Raw genomic sequence first — 20,218 nt, 5'->3', positions numbered from 1 at the left:
CAGTGTCTTATCCTAGTGTTCCAAGGGAAGCTCCAGAGAGTGAAGTGCTTTATTAATAGTTACTGAGTTGTGATTGAGCCACGATATGAACAAAGGTCTCCGGATTGCTAGTTCTTTGCTCTTTACCCTCCGATCCTCTGCCTCGGCAATTGTAGGCATGAACACTCTGCACTCCCTTAGTCAGGAGGCAGATGCCACTGACAGTTGTGTTTGCATTTTCATGTTCTCCTTCAGGAATAGAAAAAATGCTGAAGTAGTCAGATTTTATCACTTCCACGTTTCCTAATAATGTTTAACTTTCATTTAAAAAAAATCTAGGAGATAAAAAAGCATGCTAGCTGGCAAATCTACTCCCTCTACCCACAGTTAGTTAACTTCAGAACACATCTGAAGTCCTTCTCTGCCATATGTTTAAGAGGCAAAACCTGAGAAAAGCTTGTGGCCAGAATCAGACCATTTTTTGTCCCCTCCTTGGTACCAGTTTTACCACCAATTATTTTTTCACAGCCAGCTTTTGAGAACTTTGAGTACAATTTGATATCTGAAAATTTACACACGCGTCGGTGATCCTCAAGCTTTTTGGAGAATCACATTCTTCTTTCCATCTGAAAAAAAAATCAGCTGCTGGAATCATCCCACTGAGACCTACTTGAAAGAGATTCTCTTGTTCCACTCCCAAGGATGGGTGTGAAGAACTTCGAAGCTTGGGATTATGTGGTGTTTGCAGGCCTCTTCGTCATTTCCTCTGGAATTGGTGTGTTCTTTGCCATAAAGGAGAGAAAAAAAGCAACATCTCGGGAATTCTTAATAGGAGGAAGGCAAATGAGCTTTGGTCCTGTAGCTTTGTCTCTGACCGCCAGCTTCATGTCAGCTGTCACTGTTCTGGGGACTCCTGCTGAAGTCTACCGCTTTGGGGCATCCTTCTTCCTTTTTCTCATTTCTTATGCATTCGTGGTCCTTTTCACGTCTGAACTCTTTCTTCCTGTGTTCTACAGATCTGGCATCACAAGCACCTATGAGGTAAGAGACCACTTTGTCCCTGTCCACAGCAAAGAGATGCCACGTTCTTTCCCCTCCACCCCGGTTTGTTGTCTTTATATTAATGCATATCATCTTGATATGTATTGGAGTGGAGCAATTTCAAGGCAATTCTATGCTGTTTAAAATTGGTATGCAGTATTGGGGGGGGGTCACTTTGTTTGGGCTGTAGACACATCTGTTTGTCACTTTGTAGAAGACAGCTAGTAGTGTCACTCTCATTGACTATTTCCATGATTTAACGAGGACCAATGTATAAAAACGGATCCACTGCTTAACTGGTGAAAGATAAATAAGATAAGAGATATAATATGATTTTTATTATCATTAACATGACCACGCTGAAAAGGCAATCAGAACACATGTTTTTAGTACTATAATTTTCCAGTGGAGAAAACTGAGATCAGGATATAGGCATGTTTTAAAAGTAGATAAAAATCTACCGAGAGGCTTATATTTGTATATGGTATTTTTTATGGCCTGTATATCAAAGAGATTTTTAATATTAGTTATTATTGGACTCCAAGTTTAAGTACCAAAAGCGATTATTTTTGAAAAGGGAGAAATATTTCAGTAGGAAGAAATTCCAAAATAATAAAATATAGAAATTATTGTAACAAGTGGGAAATATGGCCATGGAATTTTGGCCTTGAAACAATGCTCAATAAAACCAACATCTTTAAACTGAGCTTTCATGCCCAGTATTTAACTGCGATTATAAATCAGTTTTTGCAAAGAAAAAATACTGAATCTTATTGCCAATGAAAACCCTGAAAGTCACAGCAGAAGACTCCAAAACACTTTAAAAATTTTATCATAAAATGTTTCTCTAGCCTTCCAAAGCCATTTAGGCAAATAAATGCTTTCCAGAAGGTCTCAGGACATACAGTTTCATGGGTGACCATAATTATCCTGATGCTAAGAATTGATCACCATTGGGAAATTCATGAGGCGTGGTCTGAGACACAAACTCAAGAGAAAATAACTGAATTCATGCTTAGCACTACAAAATGTGCTATTAAACTGTAATGTGCTTCTGAAAATGTAAATGTGGCCTGGATTTTCCCATCCAGGGATAAAGATTTGACTGAAGAAAATACTGCTGAGTTTTCTAGTTTTGTGTTACAAGTGTCTTTATCATGTTGAATCCTTATGTCCATGTTTCCTCCTGGAATATACATTATAATTAGCCCTTCATTTAATAAATGCCCATACAACATTGACTTTGTCCTGTGCGCACACACCTGCAGACCCTGAGGACATTTATTAAACTTAATGCTCTGCCCTCATGGGTCTTACTTTCATGCAAGGAAGACAAGCAATAAACACATAAAACAATTATAACGCAGGGTTGTCTGTTCTGCATTTAGTTGTGTACTAAGTATTTTACCCATATTAACTCACGTGGTGTTTGTCAGCAGAAAAATCATAGCTTTCACCTCAGGGAATAAGAGATAGTTTACTCTGGAGCCAAATGATTGAATGATTATGGCCTTGGAAATACAGAGTTAGGTTAACAGAGGTTCTATGTTTACCTAAAAATAATTGAATAATATATTCAAGAAGAGTCATCTGCCTTTTCCTAACCTTGCAACTTCTTCTAAACTTGCAACTTGTAACTGATTTTAGCAAAGTGAGTGAGAATTTCACAGGCAATTAAGCAATTGCAAACACATAATTTGCAAGGAACCATGGACTCTAACCTGAGGAACCTATGACACACACTTCTCAAGGCCAGACCAACTCCAAAGAGATGTAAGACTCCTTTCAAATTTACATGTTCAGTTTCACATACAAACCTGTTTTTGAAGCACCATTGCCTCTGAGGATTCTTTAAAACACACAGTACTATAACAAGAGTACATGAAGATTGTGTAAAGTACTTGGAAGTTATTTGGGGATTGGACCTTACTTTACAAGATTGGCCTAGAGGTGGCAGCATGAACTCTAATGTAATCCTGCTTGGCTTTGAATGACAGTTCTGCCACATGCTAGCGCCTGATAGAAGAAACCTTTTAAGCACTCTATGTCTGGTTTTCATACTGAAAAAATATTGTTAGTAATAACCTAGTAATAACCTCTTTCTTGAAGGATTTCTACAGTGGATGAGATATTATATGGAGTTACTTATAGATCTAGGTTAGAATATTATGTCAGCACTTCTATTTTTTTTCATTGTTCCCTATTTATAACACTATGTTATATGGGATCTCTTTCCTTATACCCCATTACATAGTATATGATTTTCTGGATCTCTTCAGGTGTAAAAGACTGAAATAAGTGGATTGTATTTGATATCCACTTCTTGAACATCAACCAACTTTGCCATTTGCTTTGATGACTAAACTTTTCAAACAATTAGTGAGTTTGGATTCTAGAGCTCATTAAATTTACAGCATCTGTGTTTGTCCTTTGGAATACTGCCATCATATTGCTATGCAAGCAAGCTGTCTCGTCTGGTCTAGCTCTGGAAGAGGAGTAGTCACACACACACACACACACACACACACACACACACACACACATACCTCAAGCAATTGATTTTGCAGTTGACTAGAGCTGCTCAGGGACCAGGGGAAATAATGGAGGACTAGCTGTTACCCTCAGCATAATGAAAAATAGTCATTCTTGGGTTTTGAACCCATCACTTTTGGGATGCCTGTCCAACTTCACTTTCAGTTCTGTGATACAACACTGCCTGAAACCAAGTTAAGGAGGAAAGTGTTTATTTCATCTTACAGGTCACAATTCAGCATAGAAGGAAGCTCAAGCAGGAACTCAGGTCAGTAACAGGAGGCCATAGAAACATACTAGTTACATGGTTTTCTCAGCCTGCTTTCTTATTTAACCCTGGACCACCTTCCCAAGGGAGGCACCACTCCATTCCTCATTAATCATTAATTCAGAAAATGCCCCACAGACTTGATGAAGCTATTCTTCAATTAAAGTTTCTTCTTCCCTTGATCCTAGTTTGTTTCAATTTGACAGCACGTAACAACACAGTGGATAAAATACAGCAATAGCTAACTGGTTGATTGATTGGAAAGAAAGTGGAACTTCAAACTGAAACTATGCATCTGTGCAACTTTATCACACCTCATCCAATGTCGAGGCACAGACACTATTTTCACTCAGGTACTCAGGTGTTCTAAGTTAGGCTTAGCTCAACTTCTTCTTCTTTTTTTTTTTTTTTTTTGAGACAAGGATAGCCCTGGCCATCCTGCTACTCCATTTTTAGACCAAGCTGACCTTGATTCACAGAGATCTGCCTTCCTCTGCCTCCCAAGGGCTGGGATTAAAGGTGTACACCACCATGGCCAGCACAGCCAAATTTCAGTAGCATACATTTTCATTACCTCCAGTTTGATAGTTTATAATTAGACTTCTCATACTATTTTCATTTCAGTTTAGATTATTTCCTTTTTTCTGTTCTGTAAGTCTAAGTTTATTTTTATATTTACTATTAAACTGTTTAACATATGTTTCATAGTCTATCATTATGTCCAGCTTCTTAAACTGGCTAACCCTTAAGCTTCTTACTTCTTTCAATCTAAAGTTTTCATAACAAAAACACATATATTACAATGTCTCATACAGTGACCTCTAAATATTTGTGTATGACATTTTGTTACATTAATTTTACTTTTTCTGTGAAATTGAGTCTGTGGTATTATTTTTATAATATTTTGATAAGTAATATGCATATAATAATATTACTAATATTATTGTATTAGTAATACATATAATATATGTTATATATAATGTATATTATATATAATAAAATATTACTTTGGCAAAATTACTATAAAATATTTGTCCTAAAATAGATTTTAATATCTGATAAGATCTAACCCAATATTTTGAGAATTTTAGTTCAATCTATGGAGGAATTAGCTTTTAATATTTGTATATCAGCCATTATACTGTTTAGTTGAAGAGTGGCATGTTTTATTTGCTTTCTGTTTTAGGGACACATTCTAGCTGAATATTGAGAATGATTTTAGGATTTTGGCCACTGAAGCAATTGGGCTGAGTAGGAGGCTGTTGCCACAATATAGAGGAAAAGATAATTTTTCCAAGCTGCATCAAAAGAAATGAACCAAGCATCTTTCTTTGAAAGTATGGCGTAGGTACCAAGCTCCTTTTATGAATTGGATGTAGGCTGTGAGAGCTAAAGATGAGATGATATTAGCTTCATATTATTACTATTTCTGTGCTAGCAACCATGCAGAGCAGATTTATATGTCTTGAGTGAGACAATACTGTAGATGGGCCACGTCTAAGAAAAAAAAAACGAAACAAACAGCAAGATGAGTCTAAACATCACCTCTGGGGCTTTTAAAAACAGGCATGAAATATACAATGTTTCTGTTAGACTCAGTTTTTGCTTTCTAGTGTAGTTTAAAGCTTATATACCCATCAAAGACAACCATTCAATGAGTGAAAAATACATTGAACAATCTTTCAGGTGTAGAATTAATATGATTTTATGCATGAGACAATGACCTTAGATCATATGAGCAGGTACCAGACTCCTGGACAATGGAGTCAGGAGCAAAGGACTGCTAGCAGATACCAAGGGTGCAGAGAAGCTCAAAATGGGATAATTGTCAGACACTTCTGTGGGAATGTGGCACTGCAACAGTGATATGGCCTCGAGAAATTCATTTTGGAGGTCTGACCTTCAGGAATGGATTGTTATAAGTTTCTACTGTTTTAAGTCACCCATATCCATACAAAGCCAGACAGGGACTGATAGCCTTAAATATATTAAAAATATCTGAGTAACAGAGCTCAGAAAAGAAAATATGCATAGGATTATGGATGCCATCTGGATCAATCTTCCTGGGAGATCACTAAAATTGTTGGGAACAGTTTAAGTTTGAGGAAAATCTCTCTTTCATTTTTAATTAATGTTGGAAAAGTTAAAAAAAATAATAATAATAATTGTTGGTTGCCACAAGCACATGAGTGACAGTTATTGTACCTTTATAAATATCTTGCCATGTGATGATTGTTGTGGTTCTTAGATATTACAGCTCGGGAAGGCTGCCTCTTTCTTGGCTGTCAAATACACAGTGGTCAGCTCTAAAACCATATATGCACTAACAACAAGATAGGACTTAGTAGGTTGTATTTAGAGATATATGCACATATACATACAGACCTATTCATATCCACATACATATCTGTATGTAACAATAATAAGTAAAAAAAAAAAGAGAGACTATCAACTTGAGAGGGAAATAGAATTTAAGGGAGGGTAGGTGGATGGGGCTGGAGGGGGAAAATAGAAAAGTGGAGTGATGTAATAAAATAATAAAAACATAAAATAGAACTACCACTTTAGCAATAAATAATTATTGAATCTGGAAAATAAATTATGAGGAAGTACAGGTATAACCTAAGATATACAGGTGTGGCCAGGCAATAGTGAAGACCAAGCCAGAAAGTCATACGTCATTTTGGCAACAATAATCCCTGGATATTTTGAGAGTGGTACGAATCAAGTTGTCCTAAGAAACACAATGTGGTGGGTATATATATGCCAAAAGAACATGCTGCCAAGGCTTAGTTTTAAAGTGGCCAATGAGAGGGCTACAGAATTAGTCCAGAAAAGAACAAAGACAGGCTAACTTGTGGGCAGAAGGGACATGAAAGACAGCGGATTCAGCAGGAAGACCCCTGCTTCAATGTCGATTTTCATGCAAGCAGTCTACTTGCCTTCTATAACTACTGTGAGAAGTATGAAGAACATGTTTGACTCTTAATAGTCCATGTTCTTCTTTTTTTTCCTGTTGCTTCTAAGGATACATATCATAAAATAATATTATAAACCCAAATCCTATGTTCAAAGAAAGACTAAAAAACTGATTTTTAAAAAAGTCAGCAGCTTAGTCTCACATCCTGAGGGTAACATTTTAGCTTTTTATGGTAGCCAACCATGCTTGGGGAGACTGTCCTGCTTCAATGGCTGTAAAGGCCTGAATGATCACGGCTACATTACACTGTTGTGAGATTCACTGCACTCAGGGTCAGCCGCTTTGGACCCAGAGAAGAGCATGTCTGATTGCATGCGGGTTGATGCCCCAGGTCCCGCCTCTGAGAAAAAGTTATCGAACGGGTCTGATCCTCTTTGGGTGGATGACACCTAAATGAACATCGGTACAAAGTCCCAATTTATTTCTAATATCAGAGATCAGACCTCTACTCTTGCCTGATGCGTCTAAAACAAAAAGGGGGAACTGTAGAGAGCTACGTAATGCCGTGCCTTAAAGATGGAGCTGGTTTCTGCCTTCCACCTTCCCGATGGTGAGTGCTCTCTGTCACAAACAACTCCATATTTGGCTAAAGCTGAGGATCTGGCTTGCTTCCATGTATGTGGACCTATCTGCATTGCCCATGAGGCACGCTGGGGTTGGCTACCCAGAGGCTATTTCAAGCTATGGGCTGGCTTTCCCCAGGGTCAGAAGATTGTTCAAGGTTCCTGAATAAACTGCATTGAGAAGAACAACAACAACAAAAAAAGATCAGAAAGAAGGAGAGGAGGACCTCCCCTATCAGTGGACCTGGGGAGAGGCATGCATGCAGAAAGGGGGGGAGGGTGGGATGGGGGGAGGGAGGGGCTTATGGGGGAATACAAAAGGAATAAAGTGTAATTAATAAAAGTTAAATAAAAAATTTTAAAAAATAATAAATAAATAAATAAATTGTTGCTAATTAAAAAAAAAAAAGTCAGCAGCTTGTGATGGTCTGAATAGAATGGCCCCCCACAGGTTCTTATATTTGAATGCATAGCCATCAGAGTGCCTCGACTTAAGAATGATTAAGAGGTGTGGCCTTGTTAAAGGTTGTGCTTCACTGCCTGTAGGCTTTGAGGTTTCCAAATCCAAGCCAGGTTCAGTGGCTCTCTGTGCTGCCTGTGGATCAGGATGTAGAACTCCCAGCTGCTTCTCCAGCACCATGTCTGACTGTGTGCCAGCACGCTTCCCACTCTGAAGACATGGACTAAACCCCTGAAGCTGTAACCAGCATCTCTTTACAGCAATAGAGCAAACTGACCAAGACAACTGTCTAAAGCTCACTGACTGCGTGTCTTTCTCTGTTTTTGTTTGTTTGTTTGTTTGTTTTAGTATCTACAGCTACGGTTCAACAAACCAGTTCGCTATGCAGCAACTGTCATCTACATTGTGCAGACGGTGAGGGGCAAGGGCTTTGGTGGGACTGAAAAATGAGGGTCACAAGGTTTATTTGGGGGTAAATGACCTCAATTAAAGGACAGCTTTGATACTAAGAAGTTACTACCTTCTTCTGAAGATAGCGCTTTTAAGGTGTGTGATTATCTTGAGACGGATCCACCCAGCATAGATTTCTTATTTCTGGAATAATAACTGGCAACAAATTGTAAACTGGACATGGTAGCCCAGGCCTTTGATATCAGTATTTGTGAGGCAGATGCAGGTGCATCTCCCTGAATTTGTAGGAATTCTGGTTCACCAAATGGGTGAGGTTAACCAGAGGTACAAGTGAGACCTGTCTCAAAGCAAACACACACACAGTATATATGTATATGTATATGTATATGTATATGTATATGTATATGTATATGTATATGTATATATGTGTGTGTGTGTATATATATATATATACACATATATATGTCAAAAGAAACTGTCAGAGGCCATAGAGGAAACATTCTTATTCAAATTTATTTCATTCTTTTAACTTTTTAAAATTCAATTATGGAATAAATCTGGTAAGTTATTTTTGTTGTTGTGAGACACATTCATCCAAGGTATATCAGGCTGGAAACTCTCCTGACTCTATATCCCAAGTTCTGGGAACAGGCATGCTTATTGTTCATGGCTTAATTTTTTAAACCAGTAAGCTGAGTCACACGAGAAATGCCTGCTTCTTTGTAAGCCTCTTGCCTCTACTGTCGTAGTTTTCATTCATACACCCCCTTCTCTCTTATGGACTTCTTCCTCTAGTGGGCTTTGGGATTCTTTAAGCCGCCCAAGCTCACTGCCATGTACACAAGCTACTCTACTGCTACACTCCCAGTAGTTTTCTGCAGCAAGATAACCCCTTGCCCTTCTAAAATTCTGCCTCTGCCTGAACGATTTATCTAGGAAATAGGAGGCAAGTAATATTTTTTTTTCAGCTGCTAGCCTTATTTAATTAAATAATAAGTGCATCAAAGTACACACTATAAGGTTTCTATGCCAAACAATCTTACCTTTTTTGAGCTTATAATTTACACATAAAATTTGTCCCTTCCCAGTCTTCTCTTCAAACCCTCTCATGTACCTAATCCCGTTCTTCAATTCACGGACTCTTTTTTTTTTTTCCTAATTGTTTCTGCATGTATATGTACACATGTATAAACACACACATATATACTAAATAGAACCTGTTTGGTCCATATAACGCTACTTTTATGTATGTTTTCAGGGCTGACCACCTGACACTGAACAGCCAATTGGTAAAACACAATGCTTCTAGGCCTTTCAAGAAATATTGCTTCTTACCAAATGGTTCAGATATTTTCATTTTAAAACTATGGAATTCACATGGGATTGATATCCTCATAGTTTTAGATAATGGAATTCAGCATTAAATACAATGGAAGTTAACTAATTTACACCATTGAAACAACTGTAAGCAGGGCCTGCATGGGTTTGTATCAGGTCCTCTGTGTACATGTTATAGCTGTTAGCTTGAAGTTTTTGTGGCACTTCCAACAGGAGGAACAGGGATATCTCTGACTGGCTATTGGGTTGCATTGTCCAGCCTCCATATAAGGGCTTTCGCTTATTCTTAATTGTATCTTATTTTGTCCGGTGTGACTGTCATGTTTTGGAAGTCTGTTCTTTTCTGAAAAAAAAAAAAAAAAAAAAAAAAAAGGATCAGGGGAAGGGGAGAGGTGGTGAGAAAACTAGAAAGAAAGAAGGGAGGGGAATCTGTGATTGGAACATGAGATAAAAATTTATTTTCAATAAAAAATAAATAAAAAATAACACCTGGAACAAAAAAAAAAAAAGACTTAGCTCAAGAGAGAACTTTCTAGCCAGGCTTTCCCCTCACGCCACTTTCTCTCCGCCCCTGTGTCTATACCAGATTCTCTACACAGGAGTTGTGGTCTACGCCCCCGCTCTGGCTCTCAATCAAGGTGAGTGTCTGGGCATGTTTCACCTCAAAGTTTCTAAGTGCTCAGCTTTGAAAATACATATTCAATACTTTATACGGGAAATACTATAGAAGATAATAGACTTGGGGTGACTATATTGATCGCTGCATATGTGAAGTTGGAAAAGTGTACTTAACACGGAAAGTAGTAAAAAAAAAAAAACGATCACAGGAGTTCTGCTTTCTAAAACTGCTTGGTTCTCAACACTCAGTTCAGTCACGTGTTTTGTGTTTGGGTGTTTCAGTTTTGCTTCCCAATCTTTGAAATGATGGCAGATTTGGTATTGGACATCCATAAGAACTAAGTAAGGTCATTTGTGTTGAAGGCCACTTCATAAAGCAAAAGATCTGAACACACAAGTAAAAGCTGCTTATAACTACATTGAGATATATATCGTTGATCCTTTGGAGATAATGGAATCCTGGAAACAAAAATAAAGGAAAAATAACAAAACAGACAATATTTTCTTCAGTGATGTCTCCCATATTAAAAGAACATAGCAATGAAATTAATTTCTCTGTATAAACATATTGGGAAGCACAAGTTCTTGAAAAAAGGCCAAATATATGTTTAATATTAAAAATTAGTAGCAATATTGAAATTCATGTTCTTCCTCCATATAATGTCTACATAACCCTTTACAAACAAATGACAGAGAAAAAAATTTTCAGTATCAGTAGAGGTAGGTTCAGATTGCTCAGTAAATTAGCTAAAAAGCAACAACCAAACTGGACCTAGAATCTAAGCTACAGAATCATAGTGGGCCAAATTTGCTTTTTCACTTTTGACAGAAAAGATTGCTTTAATGCCTTTTAATGGTATTTCTTCTTTTGTAGTGACTGGCTTTAATCTCTGGGGCTCTGTATTTGCAACAGGAATCGTTTGCACATTCTACTGTAGCTTGGTATGTATAGGCCTGAAAAAAATATATTATGAACTAATTCCTAATATGGGATAAGGGTAAATCTCCAACAAGAGGGCATCAAATTATGGAGGAAAATGTTACTCCAAAACTAAGTGAAAGCACCATATTGCCTTATCTGTCATAATTTCTTGAGGAAAGCACCACTGTTTTCTATAAAAGTCTTTGTAGGGCCTACTATAAAAATAATCTGGGCTCTGAAATCACTCAGAAAAATAAAACTTTTGTTTTGTTTAGGGCTCTTGTGGGTGGCAGCTGGGTATGGGAGTATTTCACTAGCCGTTGGTCATTTCAGGGATCTGAATTGGCTTGGATTTCACAACTCACACTGATTTATGCAATGTAAAAAAGTGCAACATGTGTCTGGAGAAGAATCCAATTAAGACTATCAGATAACCCAATTAAAATCCTAAAATAATAAAACTTTATTTAGAAGAGTAAAACAACAATTGACATCAAGAAAATCAGGTCCAATGAGAAATTATTTAGTGAAAGAAATATCTCCCTGATCAGAGGATAAGTGATCAACTTGGGAATTAGAACATTTATATTTCTCCGAATAGATTATAAAAAATGACAAAATAAATATATAGGAATGGTCAAGATACTTTTCATTTAATAAATCTAAGGGTTCTGTGGCTATTTTGTCTCCTACTTATAGATTGCATTCAACATTTCAATTATAGGACTTCTCATTTCTCAAGCAAGCTCTGTTGTACTGAGAGAATGTTTATATAGTTGTGACAATTAATTGGGATCAATAAATAGTTAAGGCACACTTACTTTGTGCCCATTTCACACAGTTTAAATATTTTATTTTTCTGGATCATCATAAAATTTTCTGGTTATACTTTATTATTTATTACCAGGAATGTACATTGTCTATCTGCCGCAGCAAAGAAGAATAAAACAAATTACTTATCAAAGCAGGCTGTCCATATACTTGACATTATGCTTATATCATATACCCTTTGTAACATGTATCATAATAATATAAAACTGAAAATGCTTTTATCTTCTTTGTACATTATAGATCCCTCCATTTCTCAACATTGAAACATTTATCTTTATTTCTCTCTGTTTTTGTTCTCACAACTATAATTATTACACACTTCACACTATGCTTAAGAAGAAGAGGCTCCTCCTCTGTTCAACCTGATCATCTATGACAGGTTTGTTGCTCTAACAGAAAGAAAACTAGACCCTAGACACAACTTTTAGATGTGTGGCTGAAATTGCACAGAACACCATAGCTCCCCAAGGAAATCTCCCACCACACCCAGCCATATATAAAATAACTTAAATTTGTTATCATCAGTATTATTATTTGGAAGGTGTAAGTAGTGTTTTGGCTAGAAGAAGCAGACTCCCTGTAGGGCAAGCTAGGAAGTCTATTATTAGCTAAGAAGTATATTATCAGTTAGCTTATTGTATTAATTATCTTATTGTATTAGTGAGCTTTAGGCTCCCATGGATATCAGCTGAGTTTGATACTTATTTTTCTTCCTCCCCCATTCCAGAGATGCACCCCCACCAACTTGCATTCTCTCAACCCTCTCCCACTTTTCCAAGATCTGATCTCCACCCCATTCCATTTCCTTTCCCTTCCCCCTCTCCCACCCTGTTCCCTCCATGCATCTACTTCAGATGTCTATTTTATTTCCCCTTCTCAGTGAGATTCAAGCATCCTGCCTTGAGCTATCCTTGTTGCTTAGCTTTTTGGGTCTGTTGATTGTACCATGGTTATCCTGTAGTTTACAGATGATATTCGCTTATGAGTGAGCACATACTGTATTTGTATTTCTGGGTCTAGGTTACCTCACTTGGGTAAGCTAGTTCCATCTATTTGACTGCAAGTGTCATGATGTCCTTGTTTTTGTTAGTTGAATAGTATTCCACTGTGTAAATGTACCACAATTTCTTTATCCATTCTTCAGCTGAGGGGAATCTGGATTGTTTCCAGTTTCTGGCTATTACAAATAAAGATGCTACAAACATAGTGGAGCAAATATCCTTGTGATGTGTGGAGCATCTTTGGAGCATCATATACTCAGGAGTGGTATATCTGGGTCTTGAAGTAGAACTATTCTCAGTTTTCTGAGAAAGTATCAGATTGATTTCCAAAGTGATTGTACAGTTTGCACTTCCACCAACAGTAGAGGAGTATTCTCCTGGCTCCACATCCTCTCCAGCATGTACTGTCACTTTAGTTTTTGATCTTAGCCATTCTGATAGATGCAAGATGAAATCTCAGAGTTGTTTTGATTTGCATTTCCCTGATGACTAATAACATTGAACATTTCCTTTTTTATCTCTCTCTCTCTCTCTCTCTCTCTCTCTCTCTCTCTCTCTCTCTCTTTCAATTTATTCACTTTGTATCCTGGTTGTAGACCCCTCACTCTTCTCCCCCTATGCTCCTTCTCTAGTTTCATCAGGGCTGGCTGCATCATCTTCTTCTGTGACCTGGCAAGGCTACACCTCCCCTCAACCCCCAGGGAGAGGTAATCAAACAGCCAGCCACTGAGTTCATGTCAGAGACAGCCTCTGATCCCCTTATTAAGGAACTGTCTTGTAAACTAAATAGTCTATGGGCTACCTCTGAACAGGGGGTCTAGGTCCTTTCCATGAATGGTCTTGGTTGGAATATTGGTCTCTTCAAGTCTCCCTCGGCCCAGGTATTTTGGCTCTGTTGATCTCTTTGTGGAGTTCCTGTCCCCTCCAGATCTTTCTATCTCCATCTTCTTCTATAAAGTTTCCTGCACTCTGCCCAAAGTTTGGCTATGAGTCTCAGTATCTTCTTCTACACCCTGATGAGTGGAGTCTTTCAGAGGTCTCTGTGGATGGCTCCTGTCCTGTTCCTTTTCTTCTCCTACTTCCACTGTCTATCCTCTTTGCCATTTTGAGTGAGGTTTCAGCCTCTTCCCTGGGGTCCTCCTTGTTGTTTAGCTTCATTAGAGCTATAGATTTTAGTTTATCCTATATTATATGGTTAATATCCACTTTTATGTGAGTATATACCATATGTGTCTTTCTTCTTCTGGGATACCTCACTCAGGATGATCTTTTCTAGTTCCCACCATTTGCCTGCAAATTTCGTAATTTCCTACACCTGACAAAGGCTAATATCCAGAATATGTAAAGAACTCAAGAAGTTAAACATCAACAAACCAACTAATCCAATTAAAAATGGGGTATGGAGATAAACAGAGAATTCTCAATAGAGAGCTATTGAATGGCAAAGCATTTCTTTAAGTGCTTCTCTGCCATTAGAGTTTCCTCTATTGAGAATTCTTTGTTTAGCTCTGCACTCTAGTTTTAATTGGGTTATTTCGTTGTTGGTGTTTAATTTCTTGAATTCTCTGTATATTTTTAATATAAGCCCTCTATCAGATGTGGGGTTGGTGAAGATCTTTTCACATTCTATACACTGCCTTTTTGTCCTATTGATGGTGTCCTTTGCCTTACAGAAGCTTTTCAGTTTTATGAGGTCTCATTTATTAATTGTTTTCTATAGTGTCTGAGCTGTTGGTTTTCCGTTCAGGAAGTTGACTCCAGTATCAATGTGTTCAAGGTTATTTTCCACTCTTTCTTCTATTAGATTTAGTATATCCATTTTATGATGAGATATTTAATCCACTTGCACTTGAATTTTGTGCATGGTGATAAATATCAACATATCAGAATTCTTCAACATGCAAACATCCAGTTAGACGAGCACCATTTATTGAGTATGCTATCTTTTTCCATTGTGTGGTTCTGGCTTCTCTACCAAAAATTAAGTGTCTGTGGGTATGAGAGTTTATTCCATTGATCAGTCTGTCTGTTTTTATGCCAATACCATGTGTTTTTAAATTACTATTGCTTTGTAGGATAGCTTACAGTCAGGGATGGTGCTATTTCCAGAAGTTCTTTTATTGTCCAAGATTATTTTAGCTATCCTGGATCTTTTATTTTTCCATATTAAGTTGAGGGATTGTTCTTCCCAGGTCTATAAATAATTGTGTTGGAATTTTGATGGGAATTACATTGAATCTGTAGATTGCTTTTGGAAATATGGCCATTTTCACTATGTTAATCCTACCAATCTATGAACACGGGAGTTCCTTCCATCTTCTGATATCTTCTTCAACTTTTTTTCTTCAGAGACTTGAAGTTCTTGTCACATAAGTCTTTCACTTGTTTGGTTATAGTGACAGCAAGATATTTTATATTTTTTGTGACTATTCTGAAGGGTCTTATTTTCCTAATTTCTTTCTTAACCAATTTATCATTTGTAGGGCTACTGATTTTTTTAAAGCTAATTTTGTGTTCAGCCACTTTGTTGAAGATGTTTATCAGCTGTAGGAGTTCTCTCTGACAGAATTTTTGGAGTCACTAACATATACTATCATATCATCTTTTAATAGCAATACTTTGACTTCTTTTCAAATTTGTATCTCCTTGATCTTCTTTAGTTGTCTTATTTCTCTAGTTAGCACTAGATTTGAAGAATGTGGGCATCCTTTTCTCATCCCTGATTTTAGTGGAACTGCTTTAAGTTTCACTCCACTAAATTTGATGTTGGTTAATTACTTGGTGTATTTTGCCTTTACTATATTTAGGTTTGTGCCTTTTATCCTTGATCTTTCTAAGAAAAAAAATTTATTTAATTAATTTTATTTAATTAATTTATTTATTCACTTTACATCCCTATCACAGTCCCCTCCCTCCTCTCCTCCCAGTCCCACCTTTCTCTCCCCTTACCATATTCTTCAAAAAAGAGGAGCCCCAACCCCTCCCCAGCCCCCAGTTTATCAAGTTGTATCAGGACTGAGCCTGAGTACATCTTCTTCACCTGCAGCCTGGTCAGACAACCCTGTTAGGAGGAAATGATCAAAAAGCAAGCAGTAGAGTCCATCTCAGAGATAGCACCTGCTCCCCTTACTAGGGAGGTCACGTGACACCTGAGCTACTCATAGGCTACATCTGTTTAGGAGGCCTAGGTCCAGTCTATGCATGGTCCTTGGTTGGCACTCCAGTCTCCACAAGCTCCTCTGGGCCCTGTTTAGTTGGCTCTTTTAGTTTCCTTGTGGAGCTCCTGTTACCTCCAGATCCTTCTATCCTTCCCCCCACTTTTTACGCAAGACTCCCTATGCTCACCCAATGTTTGGTTGTGAGTCACAGCATTTATTTTAATCTGCTGCCTACAAGATGAGCAGAGATGAAGATAGAGCAGAGACTTGGGAAATGTCCAACAATGCCTGTCCCAACCTGAGACCTACTCCACAGGAGAAAGCCAACCTCTGACACTATTAAGATATTCTCCTATGCTCACAGACAGAAGCGTAACATAGCTGTCCTCTGAGAGGCTCCACCCAGCAGGAGATCAAGACAGATGCTGAGTCTCCAAGACTTTTAACATTAAGGGGTTTGAGGTTTTGCCAAAGGCTTAGGACTATAAAATAGCTCAACTGAAAACCTCAAATTATTTATCATCAGAAAGAAGATATAACAAGTTACCATGAATACCATGAGCAATAGAACTTCAAATAAGATTTAGCCTATCAGGAATACCACATACTGAATTGCAAGATGTTGTTTAAGGGACAGAAATGTATAAACTAGCTCAATAATGTTTACCACAAATGGTCAGGTTACAAGTATTAAAATAAATGTGATATATTTGGAGAGAGGGTTATTATCTTGGAAGATACAGTTAAAGAAATAACAGAATGTTTCAGAAAGATTATGGATAAAATATAAAAGAAATGAAGATACATTGATGATAAAATGAGATTTAATTTATGTTTAATTGGAGTCTGGGAGGAAAATGTAGCAATAATGGAGAAAAGACAATTGTAGAGAATTTTATCTATTTATTTATTTTTATTAATTATACTTTATTTACTTTGTATCCCCCCTGTAGTTCCCTCCCTCCACCCCTTCCAAACCCTCCCTTCCTCCTCCTTCTCCACTCATGCCCCTCCCCAAGTCCACTGGTAGGGGAAGGAAAAGAAGACTTCCCCTTCTGATCCTAGTCTATTAGGTCTCATCAGGAGTGGCTGCATTGTCTTCCTCTGTGGCCTGGTAAGGCTGCTCCCCCATCAGGGGGAGGTGATCAAAGAGCAGGCCAATCAGTTCATGTCAGAGACAGTCCCTGTTTTGATTACTATGGAACGCACTAGGAGACTGAACTGTCATGGGCTACATCTGTGTAGGAATTCTGGGTTATCTCCATGCATGCTACTTGTTTGGAGTATCAGTCTCAGGGAAGACCCCTGTGCTCAGATTTTTTTGTTCTGTTGCTCTCCTTGTAGGGCTTCTGTCCTCTCCAGATCTTACTATTTCCCACTTTCCAACAACATGGCTGTTATGGCAAGGGATCACATCAAAAGTCCTTCTAGGTCTGTATGATTTGGCTGGAATGCAGACATGCCCTGGGTTACAGTTTGATCTAGCTGGAATGCAGAAACACCAGTAGGACACACCTTTTATCCCTAACAATGAAAGTAAGGTTAGTTTGTACAAGGAAGCAGCCATGTTTGTAATAGATGTATAACTGAGGGACAAAGGGACCAATCAGGAAAATATTTGACAAAATGACTCAGAGAAGGATATGACCAACTCACGTGAGAACAGCATGGGAAAGAGGAGGAGGGAGGATTCTATAATACACTAAAGAGTCAGGTAAGACTTCATAGTTACTACAATAAGGTAAGACCTCACAGTGACTATATTTGACTTTAGAAAGACATTTTAAAGTCTATAATCTTGGATGACCAGCTGATGTTCAGGTTTGTGCAAAATCATATACAACTAATATGTACTGTCTAAAACCAGAAGCCTTTGATATTTGGACTTCATGGTTCTTAACAACTGAGGTCTGAATCGGAAATATATAACATCTTTTTATTTGTTTCTTTATTCTTTTGTCTCTTTCTTTCTTTCTTTCTTTCTTTCTTTCTTTCTTAGATGGCATTATTTTTTCTGGCTGTCCTGGAACTCACTATATAAATCAGGCTGGCCTCAACTCACAGAGATCTGCTTGCCTCTGCCTCTCAAGTGCTGGGATTGAAGGAATGCTCTATTATGCCTGGTAGTTTTAACAACTTCAAAGAAAATCAAGATAGTGCTATATGAGATGTGTATGTGGGCAGGGGGATTTATTGTTTTTCAAAACATAATTTGAAAACTACATGCAAATGCAGTGCTTTTAGCAAAGACTTCAATGTTTATTTTTAAATCGTGTTTTAATTTTAATTAAAATAAATGATGGGCAACTCTGGTGTCTTCTTTCCCCTTAAGCTAAAGATAACCGTGTCAACTTTTCATAGACGTTACTGACACTCCGGAGGAGTAATGGCATAATTCTATTTTTCAGTGTTAAAAATATAACTTCCTTTCATTTCACTGGCACTTGTTCACTTGCAAAGCACCTTTTGTATGCCACTTCATTTAATTTTTTCTTAAATGCCTTTGCCACGTTCTCGATGGTCCTAGGGGAATCCAGTCATGGAATGCTACAGCAAGCATTCATTTTCCTCCTTCTTTTCTTCCCACATGTTTGCAAAAGTTCTACATTAGAATCATTTATAGAACTTTGAAAAATTAGAAAGAGAAAGACCCAACCCTAGTCTCAATTAATTCAGGATTCCGGGGAAGGAATATGAGCAGTTTTCTCCCTGCCCCCTGCTCTACAAGGGAGGCAAGTTTGGTCTAATCACTGCTTTAACTCTTCACTAATAACTATGCTAAACTTAACTATTAGAGTAATCTTCCTAAAACTCTGGTGTATTTGTCTGTCTTTCTAACCACCATGTGGCTCCTAAAACTCATTCTTCCACATATATGTAGAAACTGGCATTTATTCTTTTGCAGTTTTTGTCTGTGTGTGTGTCTCTCTGTCTCTGCTTCTCTCTATCTTTGTGTTTCTATCTCTCTGTCTCTGTCTCTCTATGTATCTGTCTCTGTCTTATTCTCTCATTTTCCAAACAGTACTGTAACTAGTTACATGAAATGTCTAAAGTTGTCCAGATGGACAACTTTTGATGTGATTACACTCAATTCCTTCATTTCCTCCTTATCTGTATTTAATGTACTTTGACAGCCTTCTCGCTTGTCTATCTCTCAAAGCCACAGGCTTCTTTCCTTCTTTGCCCTGCCTTAAGTGATCATCTTGGTCATCAGGAACTTTTAACTTGTAACTTGTAACTTTTAATTGTCCTGCAGCCTTGCAATTCATAGTAGCTGACCAATGTCTGGTGTGAAATAAATCTCATCTTATGGCTCTCCTTGTCCTCAGGAAATCATTTAAATGCTCTTGTCTAATTCTGTGTGTTCTGACTTTATCAGCTTCCCTTTCAGTCTATCCACACCTTCCACCTGTATCTCCCAGGCTTCTCTTTTTTCCTCAGAGTTCTATACTTTTCCTTTTTCCTTCACAAGTTCTGGACTGATTCTCAATTTGGCTGCTGAGACTTTTTTATTTTTATTCATTCTTCAAAATTTACCTTAACTGTTCCTTCCTCAGACCAGGTCACAACTCTACTGTACTTCTTAAAGGACCTAGTCTTTTATTATCTTCCCACACTTTAAATGAAAGATTTGTGTTTTTCTCAATTTCCAATTCTACTGTTAATTTACAAGCCCTTGAATTACTTTGTGGGGACCTATCTTCACTTACCATTTTATTCCCATATGTAACTCAGAACTTAATACTTAAAAGATGTTCAGTAACAGGTCAGCATGAGTTTATGCATGACTCAGTAGTGGGGAGACTGTTTGGAATTGGAGGGGATGCATGTCTCATTTTCAGTAACTCATACCATCCTTCTCATTTCAGGGAGGTTTAAAAGCAGTGGTGTGGACAGATGCATTTCAGATGGTTGTCATGATTGTGGGCTTTTTATCAGTACTCATTCAAGGATCAAATCAGGCTGGTGGATTCGACAATGTATTAGAACAAGCGAGGAATGGATCTCGGCTACATGTATTTGAGTAGGTCCAATGCTATTTTTTCATGCTCTATGAGAATTATATATATATATATATATATATATATATATATATATATATAAATCTCATAAAAT

At 37.6% G+C, this 20,218-nt stretch overlaps 1 protein-coding gene across 1 annotated transcript in view; it reads left to right on the top strand.

Annotated features, from left to right (window-relative positions):
- The first annotated feature begins 294 nt into the window (after nt 1–294).
- Slc5a12 (solute carrier family 5 member 12) overlaps nt 295–20,218 on the top strand; it is a 49,873-nt gene continuing 29,949 nt past the window's right edge. Inside the window, exons 1-5 of the mRNA XM_060371444.1 lie at nt 295–1,020; nt 8,172–8,237; nt 10,159–10,210; nt 11,065–11,132; nt 19,972–20,126. Of these exons, the coding sequence (XP_060227427.1) occupies nt 682–1,020; nt 8,172–8,237; nt 10,159–10,210; nt 11,065–11,132; nt 19,972–20,126 (680 nt within the window). The 5' untranslated portion in view covers nt 295–681. The remainder of the gene's footprint in view (nt 1,021–8,171; nt 8,238–10,158; nt 10,211–11,064; nt 11,133–19,971; nt 20,127–20,218) is intronic.

This window comes from Meriones unguiculatus, chromosome 18 (genome assembly GCF_030254825.1).
Source record: "Meriones unguiculatus strain TT.TT164.6M chromosome 18, Bangor_MerUng_6.1, whole genome shotgun sequence".
Lineage (NCBI taxonomy): Eukaryota > Metazoa > Chordata > Mammalia > Rodentia > Muridae > Meriones > Meriones unguiculatus.
This window is presented reverse-complemented; position numbering and strand designations above follow the sequence as displayed.